Below are 12607 nucleotides of genomic sequence, written 5' to 3'. Positions count from 1 at the left end.
AATCCCAAACACCCTATAAATTTGTCTTTGATGGGGCTCAAACTCTTGATCTCAAGAGGAACAACACCATATTAAATGATTAATACCTTAACTTCAATGAGTTTTCCAATTAGACCCAATCCAATATATGTATATTTAGTTATTGAATAATATGTTGAGAGAGTATTATATAAGCATGCTAGTCCAAAGTTCATAGGATACTGAGCATTTGTGAACATGATTAAGATTCTAATCCAAATTCAAACATTAAATACTCAAAGGTTTTAGCAGAAACATGCAGTCGGCTGAAAATAATAGTACTTATTTATATTGATACATTTTACAAGTAAATTTTTTATGCATATCAATTATTTAATCAGGGGCGGAACTAATGTAGGTTGGGGCGTAGCACGGGCTACGGCTCAACTTTTTTCCGGTAGTGTAAAATTTTATTTTTTTTTTCGATTTTTATACTAAGGACACCCCTCAACAAATACTAGGACAACCCTGAAAAAAAAATTTACAAACTGAAATCAAGCCCAAATAATACTGATTATATTAGCCCAAAAAAACAAATGATAGCCCAATAGTAATTAGCCTAAATAACCAAATAATAACCCAATAGTGTATTAGATTGTTGTGCTAATTGTGATTGTGAGTTGTGAGTATTCTTTATTTCTTTTCTTCTTGAGTTCTTGAATTGTTTAATTTCGATCTAAAAATTAAAAATAAACCTAGCCCAATCTAATATCTAAAAACTTATTGCCAATATTAATTCATAAAGCCTAGCCCAAATGTGATATGCTCAATATTGATTCGTTAACCTAAATACTAATAACTTAAAAAAAAAACTAGTTTATAAAATTTAATTCGGTAAGGCCTAAGAGCCTTTTTTTGGCTCACCGAGGGCACTTGAATTTTCAAGATCGGCCCCGCCCCGTAATACAGGTAAAAAAAATTATGTTCTATAAATGTATCGTAAAAAAATTTGGGATACCCCTGAATATTTCTTCTAGTTCCGCCACTGTATTTAATAGTCAAGTAGTTAAGTGAATACTGAACAGGGTAGAGGGTATAGTAAAAAGAAATGACCTGTCAAGAAATAAACAATCAATAGTAAAGTCAATCCGATCTGCCCAAGAACACCCGTAGTGGGATCCTACCGACTGCGGCGAACAACACACAGGTAGTTACAGGGCCGTTCTAACGTTTTGGAGACCCTAAGCAAACTTCAAAGGTGGGGCCCTTTGAATGGGTATAAAGAAATCATCGATTCTGCTCTCTTCCTTCTAAGTATCAGTCGCAAGCACAACATCAAAATTCAAAGATTCAAAGTATCAATTAGGAATTTAGGGAGAACAATGATTAAGTGAATCGCATTATATAGAGATTACTACAAAAAAGTAATCATTAACCAACCTGGATTATCCTTGTGACACCATTAATTTCCCCTAATTTCTTCACGTCTAACCTTTCCCCAGTCGGCGACACCATTGAGCAAAATGAGCATGTACGACGTTACGGTAAGTGAGAATAACGATGGCGGCCTAAATTAAATACGAATTGCATAGTGGTTGGAGTTGGAATTGGACTCTTTTATTTAAAAATGAGTTATTATTTGAGCCTAATACATAATACACATGCTATATAAAGATTTTTAAAATATTTGGAGGCCCTATTTTTTGGAGACACTAGTTTGTTGCCTAAATTTAGAAGCCTCTAGGTACGGCCCTGGGTAGTTACTCGACGAGAGACCCATGAACGTCGTGTTGTGTAGTCACATCTGTGGGTATGGCATCCGTGTGGACGGTCATAACCGAAGAAACAATTCCAAATTTTTATCTTCTTTCCGTATTTTCAAAATTTTATTTTCTTTCCGTATTTTCATTTTTGGAGTGTCTTTTCTAGTAGAGTATGTATAAGGGATGCTTATTATAAAAAAGTGTGTATATATGATTTCTAAAAATTTATAAAATTTGTTAATTTTTTAAGAGTTCACAAAACAAGGGAACTTGTATAGACTTTGTAAAATATCTAAACAAGATTTATAGTTTTTGTTAGAAAGTGTAACTATTATTTTTTTTTTTTACAAAATTAATAATATTTTTTTAATTTAGAAATACAATATGCAAAGACGTGTGTGTGTATATAATATGAGAACTATGATGATGCTCCCTTGAATACTCCATCAAACGCAAAAGCTTTAAAAAACATTCATCAATTATCGATCATGCTTGATCAATAGTGTTAATTACTAAAGGGTTTGTAGTCTAGTAACATTAAGGTGTATCCCATTCGATGAAGTTGATGGTCCACGCCCACCCCATGATGTGCAATGATGTGAATTTATAAGTAGGATATGGGATGTGTGTTTATCGTTCTTCACATTAAATACTTAAATACCGGATAAAGCCATAAAGGTAAGAGTCTGATTAAAGCAAAGATTTTAAGTATTAAGCTAAGGGGAATATTTTTTATAAAGGAACGTCTATTGGCACACCGGGAGATCTATCCCCACACTTTACTTTTTCAATACGGATCGTATGTATAGCTCTATACGATCTGTATAGGGTTAACTTTTAGACATCACAAACTGACAGGGTGTGTCTTTGTCTGGCGGCAGGACTTATATGGATCGAATAGGGCTATACGATCCGTATTACGACCAAGTTTTTTTTTAAGTTTAAAGTTTGGTGTTTTGGGTGTGGTTGTTGATGTTTGTTTGTGGTTATATGTGTTTTATAATTAGTATTATATTTTTATCGTGACTTATGGTATGATATTGTATCGTATTGATCGTATCGTGACGTATCGTATTATATCATATCGTACTTGTATTGTATTGTATTGTATCGTATCTGTATTTTGTATTATATTTTATCGTGACGTATCGCAGTTGTATTTTGTATCGTATCATGATGTGTCATATCATATTATACATTATATATAACCAAACAACCAATCTAAACATTGTAAATAAACAATCACAAATATAAATAAACTAAAACTGTAAATTTAGCTATATAATAAGTTTGTATATACATGACATAATCGAAAATACGTAAACAGTCAAAATACAAAAAAAGTACAACCTATCCTAAACCGTCGGATCCGGATCCTGAGTGGTCCATGACGGCCTCGGATCCTGAAAGGTGCCAAGCGGCTGTGGATCATGTCCAGGTCGAGGCGACAACGTCGGCATCGATAAGGGGGTCTGACCACGCTCGATACACGCCTGGATGTCGCCTTGGATCGCCCGCATCATAAGGGCCTCAGTACGGGCGTGATCGCCCGCAAGCGTGACAGCCGATGGTAGCTTGTCGTACAAGATGTGCTGGGAGTACTGAGGCACCCTTTACGGTGGCGGTGGTGTAAGCTCTTGGTCTAGATGAGCGTCGCTTGGCTCGGCGCTATCATCATCGTCATAAGCATCACCACTTGCCGCGGCCAGCTACTCCTCGGGTAACTCGTCCGGGAGGGCGTTGGGAAAAAAAGTAGTCGTTGCAGTCGTGAAAGGGAAGACCGACACAAGCAAAGTCGTGTGTGATGTGCATGCCGATCAGTGTTTGGCCTGGTCGGCTCGGCTGTGCCCCTAGCGGTGAGCTTTGGGTCCTCATGAGGAACATGGCCAATAAGTGAATATTGGTACCAGTACTGTAACGATATAAACCGATCGATATCATTCGATTATCGGTGCGGTATCCGCGTTCGTTTTTATTGTTTTTGGTCGATGTGAAACAAACGTTGATTTCTATACCGAGTGCATGTATCTTACATGTAGTATAACAAATCGAACCAATATCGACTGAATGCTCGCGGTAATGTACCGCCGCAACGCGCGGAGAAATACTCTAGTTCTATATGATTGTGTTAGAAATAACTGGCAGTTATTGGTGTATAAAATTTCATATGAAAAAGCAAGCCTAGATTGATTAATTACGCGTCACCGGACACAAATTTTTTTATTTATTTTTAGACGATCCTTATTGTGCCATCCTACAGAATATTTTGTAATCATCACTCGAAGATGATTTAGTCTAAAGTTGGATTTTGACGTCAAAATACATGAGCTCACACTCTTGACCCATGGTTACGAGAGGCAAATCTAGAGCAAAGATCAAATCAAAGTAAATATGTACAATTATGACTCACCAAGTAAATAATTGATGATTTGGGTAAGAAAAAACTGCACGAGACATTTTGATCTTCAGGTCAATTTGCTAACTTATAACTGGTCCAAACAAACGAACACACCGACTACACAATGGTTGTAGCTGCCACCACCGTCAACGCAATCACTGCTACCATCACCACCTACCACCATCTCCATCTCCGTTATCACAACCGCCACCACCTTTGCATTCTTTAAATCTCGTTTCATCCCAAGATGTAAGAATATTTAGTGTGAATTTATTTGAACAACTCTTTTTCCTAACCCATTTCAACTTGAGACATTCAAATCCCGAGCCCATTTTGACCCAAACTAGTTTCAGCCCAACTCAATTTGCCAAGCTTAACCGAAAGACCCACCCGACCAATCATTGCAATCTACATGCAACACAGTTGTGAAATTATGCATGAAATGCAGCATCTCTACATAATCCAATAAATAAGTCGCAAACGTATACAAGAACACCTTCAAGTACAATAACAGACTTTTAAATCTCAAAGGCAAAGGGAAACTGTCTACTCATTTTTAACAAAATCTAACAAGACTTCCCCTTTTCGCCCACCAAAATCTATATTCGTGACGAGTATACAAATAGAATAAAGTACCTTCTCCTGCATAACGACACACAAGATATAAAAAGAAACAAAAATAAAAATAGCACTGGCCTTATTCAGCAGCCTCAGGCTTCTCCGTTTCCATAGCTGACGTTGAATCTGAATTCTCGACATTGTTATTGGTGTCGGGGTTCGTGCCATTCCCCGCCTCTTGAGAAGGCTGCTGCTCACCTGCCTGAGCCGGTGCAGGTGAGGATGGTGTCTCAGGTGCGGCCGCCTTTGGTGGGGCCGGCTTCGGTTTCGTCATTATCGGCCTGCAGAGCCTGTAAACACAAACATAAAACCAGAGTCTTAGGTTAGTATTCTCCTTCAAAGAAACATCAACACCAACGAGAATATACCTGTCGAGTGTCTCTGATTTTTTTCTTATATCAGATGATAGAAGAACGGGATCAGCATGCTTCGGAAGTGAGTCTTGAATTTGCTTTTTCTCCCTTAACCAATTTTCAACTTCCGAACACTCATTCAAGACCTGAGAAATGGTAGCGAGTTATAACCGAGAAGATGAATCATGCCAATTCCACATAAAAGATTAAATATTTGCAGTAGAGTGTAATGCCATTTTCGTCCCTGAGGTTTGTCCAGTTTTGCGACTTCCGTCCAAAGGTTTGTTTTTTCACATCTAGATCCAAAAGGTTTGAAACCTTGCCATTTTCATCTGGGCTGTTTAACTACATCCATTTTCTCCGTTATATCAAGGGTATGTTCATCTTGTTTGTTAACTTAAAGGGCAATTCGGTCTTTTTCACTTTATGTTACATTATGCTAAATGCTTGTACATATAGTGAAAAAAACCGAATTGCCCCTCAAGTTAACAAAAAAGACGGAAATACCCATGACTTAACGGAGAAAATGGATGGAGTTTAACGAGCCGGATGAAAATGACAAGATTTCAAACCTTTTGGATCCAAATGCTAAAAAACCAACCTTTGGACGAAAGTCGCAAAACTGGCCAAACCACAGGGACGAAAATGGCATTTTACTCTTTACAGTATTTACCTTCTGTTTGTCACTCATGTCGATGTGCTCATACTTGGGATCACTAGATGCTGCAGCTTGTTTGTACCAATTGACAAAATTAACCAATTGGTCAACATTGGATCCTCTTTCTGAGTGTTCCTTGTACCGTTGTTCTATGGGGTCACCTTGCTGAATTTGTTTTGCCAGGTGTCAGATGCAGAGTTAGAAGTAAAATATTATAAGCGAAAGATGAAGTGTGGAAAGTAAACCTTTTTGAGCTCGTCAAGTTTGGCGATATATACGCCTTTAGTTTCGTCTTCCCCGTCTTCATACAACCAATCTTCTGTTTCTTGAAGCTTAGCTATTAATGCTTCTCTATCTGAATCCGTAACAAACTCGTGCAGCTTATCATGAAGCTTGAAAAGAATGAAGATTGTGAGTCAGTATTTCCATAAGTACATACTTATTAATATAAGAGTTAATTACTGTTTTCGTCCCTGTGGTTTGTCAAAAATCACTATTTCAGTCCATTAGTTTAAAAATTACGATTTCAGTCCCTGTGGTTTCACTTTCGTAACCATTTCAGTCCGCCTCGTAACCATTTCAGACGTTGTACCTAACAGAATATGGATTGAAATTGTTACGAAAGTGAAACCACAGGGACTGAAATGGTTACGAAAGTGAAACCACAGGGACTGAAATCGCAATTTTTAAACTAATGGACTGAAATAGTGATTTTTGACAAACCACAGGGACGAAAACAGTAATTAACTCTTAATATAAATTAAGTGAGTAATAAAATATTAAAATACCTTGTTCCTCATGTCATAAACATAGGCTTCCACAGCATTCTTTTTGTCCTTTGTTTCTTCCATTACACGGTCTTGCAACGCCATTTCAAACTCCTTTTCTACTGCTTTCTGCACGTCAGCAGCTAGCATTGCCCCGTAAACCATCTCTGAAACGGTTATGTTTGACTTTTTGACTTTCTTCTTTGGAGCTTCAACCTGCACGCCAAAGTACCAAAACATAACTGTTTTACATTCTGATAAACCAAGATACCTAATCAGCTATGCAGTTAATATCGGTGATATATTGGTTATATCGGTCATATCGGTCCCTTAGTAAAATATCGGTGTCAAATATCGGTCAAAATACCGGTACCGATATTATCGGCGATATTGACCGATATAACCGATATATCGCCGATATTTGACCGATATAACCGATATATCACCGATATTTGACCGATATATCACTGATATATCACTGAATTATTGGTGTTAAATTGCTATATATATAAATTCTGCATTATATTAAAGTTACCAATATCCCACCGATATCTCACCGAGATAACCTATATTTCAAATATCGGTCCTTGACCGATATCCGATATTTTACCGCATTAACTGCATAGCTAATCAGTAACCTAATTCTAACAGCAAATCTACAATAACCACTAGTCCAATATTTAATAACTTCAACAGAGCCCACAACCATAAGGAACTTTTTGCAACCACAATTTTATATGCAGTGATATATATAGCATGTATTTCACTAACCTTTACATCGGTCTCCATCTGAACAGGATTATCTCCTGTAGCCGGAACGCCGTTCTCAGCCCCTGAGGCATCCTGCATGTTGACATCAGTTTCGGTGTTTGTAGCCGCATCAGCTGGAGTATTATCCACTTCCATCTTTGTTGGTTCTTTTGTCACCGGAACATCAATTTCTTCTTCTTCAATAAGCTACAGTGAAGGAAGTCAAAGAAATGTTTGTCATGATTTAAGCACAAATGAACAAGAAAACCAAAAACTTAATCGGCTAAAACTCCATCAAAGTATAAAACCCACCTGTGCAGATTCCACGGAGACAATTCCATGCAAATTCAAACGCGCTTTTACCTTGATCTTTGCACTGTTACCTTTTGTTGTTTGGAATGGACCAATCTGTGCAAATTACCATCCACAAAAAAAAATTGGCAATGAAAAATATTGGAAAAAAAAAACTCGTAAAAATTTGAGTCTTAAAGCAGCTTATTGTACCGTGTAAGTACTAATTTTTGGCGGTGCCTGCAATTCACTGACATCTGCGTATTGTAGGTCAACTGAAAATGTGCCAGTCCTGTAGAAAGTCAAAGCTTTCACGCTGGGAATTTGGTTTCCCTTTGGAAAAACGATAGTGCTTTGTTGATTCTCCACATTTCCATTCTGGGAATCTTGAGCAGATCCTTTCCATGTTAAAGCAATTGAGAAAGGAAAGCTTTCTTGGACCTTCAAAACAAAACACAATCCAAATTAGGTCCTTTATATATACAGACACAACTGATATGCATAAAAAGAAAAGCGGATTATACCTGGAACTCTCTAACTTTGAAGGTGGGACTAAGAATGGCGCATTCCAAGGCACAGCCTTTAGCAACACACTCACTTGCATTCATGGTACGCCTTGGCTCTTTCCCGAAGAATTCTGTCAGAATCTTGATTACAGCTGGAACCCTAGAGCCTGAACCAACAACCTCCACAGCATATATATTATCAACTGTGAGTTGAGCCTCCAAAAGAGCCTTCTCTAGAGGCTTCTTTACACGTTCCAATATCGAGGTGCTAATTTGTTCAAACTCGTCTCGTTTTATAAAACCTCTAACATCTTTGTCATCCAACAAGCATTCTATGTTCATCGGTGCCTCTGGATTTGCACTAAGTACCTTCTTCAGCTTTTCACATGCAGCACGAAGCCTGAGGCAAGCCCTTGCGTTTGTAAACACGTCAATTTTGTACTCTGTCTTGAATTTTTCAGCAAAGTATTGGAACAAAACCTCATCAAAATCCCTCCCACCGAGACAGCGATCGAACGAATGAGCCAATATCTTCAATTGGCCTTTCTTGAAGCCTGCTATGCAGACCTGCATGCTAGCATGCCCAATGTCGACAAAGGCTACATTTAGCTGCTCGTTCTCAGGCAAGTCGGTCTTGTATATTCCATACGCTAAAGCAGTTGCGGTTGTTTCATGCATTAACCGTAAAGGATGCAATCCAGCTATAGTAGCTGCATCCATGACAGCCCTTCTTTGAAGATCAGTGAAATAAACAGGTATCCCAATGCAGCAATCCACAACCGCTGCATTTAGATTCTTTTCTGCTATTGTCTTCATGTTTGAGAAAACCATACCCATAACCTGTGTTGGAGTAAACGTTTTCGTTTCCCCAAGGTACCGAGCATGGATCAATGGGAAACCATCGGGTCCCTCAGTAACAGAAAACGGCAATGCCTTAAGATCCTGTTGCAACTCAGGATCAGAGAAAGGCCGGCCGATCAACCGCTTGATCTGGGAGATAGTATTCTTCGGGTTCATCATGCTGGTTGCAGCACCAGCTGTTCCAAGGAACCGCTGTTTCTCACCGAAACATACAATAGCCGGGGTCTCACGCTTTGACTCGTCATTAAGAACAACGTCGATTCCCCTTTGTCTGGCGACTGCCACAACACAACTCTCGTTACCAAGATCGAATCCTACCACACTCATCTTTGCTTAGTAGTGTACCTTGTTTACGCAAAAATCAACCTAATCAACCTGAAACATATAAAATCTATGTAGTTAATGCGGTAAAAAAAATCGGATATTTGAGATATAGGTTATCGCGGTGGGATATCGGTAATTTTAATATCATGCAGAATTCATAAATATAGCAATTTAACACCAACAATTTAGAATATTCTCCTACCATTAACAAATTAACCTTTTACAACCTGCAAAACACTAACAATTGTAGCATGTAAGAACTGATTAAGACTTAAAACACTAACAACAGCAATAAGAAGAAAGACAAATGGTAGAACTAAGAAGAAAGGTACTGATATCAGGAAAATCGGTGATATATCGGTCAAATATTGGTAAAATATTGGTCAACATCGCCGATGATATCACCAGTATTAACTACATAGCATAAAATAAGTAAAAGTCATATGAACCTAGGTCCTGTGTATAAGCAAGCTATTCAAACTTGTCATAATGTGCCATTAGTCATCTACATAGCATATGCAAACACATGTAACGAAATTCGCACTTCCACTAATCAAGCAATTAATAATGCATAGTACACAATTTATTTTTGGTATCGATCGAAGTAACAAGCCTCTACATTACGAATTATTAAACGATAACATTCAACCTTGACCTTTCTTCTAAGCCGGTTACAGCTAAAAATAGCATGTAATACAAACGGTTCAACGTTTTACAAATTAACTCGCAGAATGAAGCTAAAATTACAAATATTAAAAAAATAAAAAATAAAAAAAAAATAACTGTAAGTTCTGTTGTGCTTCAATAATGAAGATCAAATTCCTTTAAAATAACATATGTTAAACAACAAATCAAGCAATCCTCTAGCAAATACATTGATCCAATTAGCTCTACAGGCGTAGCAACCTTCAAAAACTGAAAAACAAACATAGATCTCTGTTCGCAACAACACTCAAACCACCAAAACCTGCTAAATCTATACTATATCTAAATTCTTCAAAGCTCAAAATCACAAATAAGTTGCTAATGATACAACAGACTTAGATCGATGAAATCTACAAATATGATGCTAACAAATTAGGCATATACGAAATCAGATCTGGCAAATTGTACAGATCGTACCTTGTGACGACGACGTTGAGAGAAAAAGAGGTTCTGGTATGTTCCAACACTTTGGTAAAGGCGTGAAGTGGACTGGTAAACGGAGAAAGAGGGGTTTATGGAGAACTTTTAGAATTATGAGAAAGAAGCTAGATTCGTCCAGAGATAACCTTCTAGAATTATCTTTTGTGAAATGGCCCAATGTTTTTACCTACGATGGCCCAATAAATCAAACATCCGGGGCCGGCCCATCCAGCTCATTGAATTTGATCTAAATTAATTGAAAAGTGGATGCATCTATAAGTAGAGGTGGACAAACGGGTTAGTTTTAATAATTGGTCCGGTGAATCAGTTATAACGGTTAATTTGACTTTTGACTTTAACCGATTATTACTTTAACCAGTCACTTTTTAACTGGTCCGGTTAATAATTTTAACCAGTTCGTTTAATTAACCGGTTATTTTGCCTTTTTTAAAATTTTTCAGTATTTTTTTCGGTTAACCGGTCTATCGGTTAAAAAAAGCGGTTAATAATCGGTTCCTATACTAAATACGTATAACAGGTTACTAACCTAGAGTTAAAAATAACCACTAACCGGTTATTCCTAAATCAGTTATTAATCGGTTACGGTTACGGTTAATTAACCGGTTATTTTGTACAATCTATCTATAGGTGTGTAAAATGATGTTTCCCTTGTAAGCCTAAAGTTTAAGTTGGGTTTGAGTTTTGAGATGGACAGGATGGAGAATTTAAAATGGGAAATTAGTTGAGTGAAAATTATATGATAATTATATCATACTTATAGGTTATATTGCAAAAATACTAACGTTTTAATTCTGTAATTTACGTCACAAGGTATTTTTAATTTCTTTTATGTCGTAAACTAGGTTATAACCCCGTGTATTACACGGGTTGAATAAATAAATTTTATATACTAAATATTAAATTAATTTAGTGAACCGAAGATCTATTTCCCCTCTTATTTCACTCTCTATCATATTATATACCTATAAGGACACGTAGTTGAATCAATGAAATATTAAATAGATAGTAATAAGAAGAGAAATAAAAGGAATAGTTAAGAAATGAAATATTAAAACATATAAAGTATACTGGTTCTCTCTAAATACGGATTTAACCAGGTTTATAACCCAGGTTCAAACTCTAGATATATAATAAAACTAATTAAGTTATATCTTCATCAAACAAAAAAATATATATATTTCAAACTTTGTGGTTTTACATTATTTTCAAAAGTTATTTTAATAACTTATTATAAAAAAAAACACAAATTAACCTTATTAATTATTACTAAGGATGTTCACAATTCGATTTAAAACCATGAAAGCGATCAAAATGGTCATCAGTTTCATTTCACGGAGTTCTAACCTAGTTAATATTATAAATGAGAAGTATGCATTAAATTTAAAATAAATAATAATTATCTATAGTTAAGTAGAAGAGATTAAACAAAATAATATTTAGTATGAGAGTTATCTATAATTAATTAGAAGAGATTAAACTAAATAATATTTAGTAGGAGAGTATCTGTAATCAATAGAAGAGATTAAATTAATAGTAATTATCCATAAGATATTAAACTAAATAATATTTGAAAGAATGATTATCTATAATTAATTATTAATTAAAAAATTAAATTAAAATAATAATTATCTATAACAGAAGGCCTAATATGATGACAAGTGTCCCTAATATGGTTTCTTTTATTATATAGTATAGATAATAAGAAATTATGGGAAAATGAATTGTAATTTGGAAGTAGTTATCATCTCATCATTCAATAAAATAATATATACTTGTGTGTAACTGACAAAACGGTTATGGTGGGAGTTATGTATATGAGTATATCTGATTTTATAACACTCCCCCTCAGATATACATTACTATTCATTATACACAAATTAATAACAAGCGTCGGGATGATGTTAAATCGGTACTTCAGGACCTATGAGATAAACTGATACTGCTGGACCAGTTATGCTGCCTCGTTAAAAACCTTACTAAGAAAACCCAGTGGGACAAAACTTAGTCAAGGAAAAGAGTACAGTGTGTATAATGCTCCCCCTCAATTTAACTAACGTCTTTCAATCTTCAAAGCCCGATCCTTTGCGATAAATACTCAAAACTGCTTCTAGGTGGTGATTTTGTGAAAAGTTAAGCTAGGTTTTCACTTGACTTGATTTGACGAATATCAATTTCTCCTTCTTTTTGTAGGTCATATGTTGAGAAGAACTTTGG

General features: G+C 36.1%; 1 protein-coding gene across 1 annotated transcript; it reads right to left on the bottom strand.

The window, feature by feature from the left end:
- Positions 1 to 4547: 4547 nt before the first annotated feature.
- Positions 4548 to 10523, bottom strand: LOC110886560 (heat shock 70 kDa protein 15). Its single transcript, XM_022134370.2, has 10 exons — positions 10370 to 10523; positions 8081 to 9298; positions 7770 to 7997; positions 7578 to 7673; positions 7287 to 7472; positions 6537 to 6731; positions 5994 to 6140; positions 5764 to 5913; positions 5106 to 5236; positions 4548 to 5027 (listed from the first exon to the last, which is right to left on the bottom strand). The coding sequence occupies exons 2-10, from the start codon at positions 9248 to 9250 to the stop codon at positions 4817 to 4819; spliced, it is 2514 nt and encodes an 837-aa protein (XP_021990062.1). The 5' UTR covers positions 9251 to 9298; positions 10370 to 10523; the 3' UTR covers positions 4548 to 4816.
- Positions 10524 to 12607: the final 2084 nt, after the last annotated feature.

Source organism: Helianthus annuus, chromosome 10, assembly GCF_002127325.2.
Source record: "Helianthus annuus cultivar XRQ/B chromosome 10, HanXRQr2.0-SUNRISE, whole genome shotgun sequence".
NCBI lineage: Eukaryota > Viridiplantae > Streptophyta > Magnoliopsida > Asterales > Asteraceae > Helianthus > Helianthus annuus.
The sequence above is the reverse complement of the archived record's forward strand: the minus strand, read 5'-3'. Positions and strand labels throughout refer to the sequence as shown.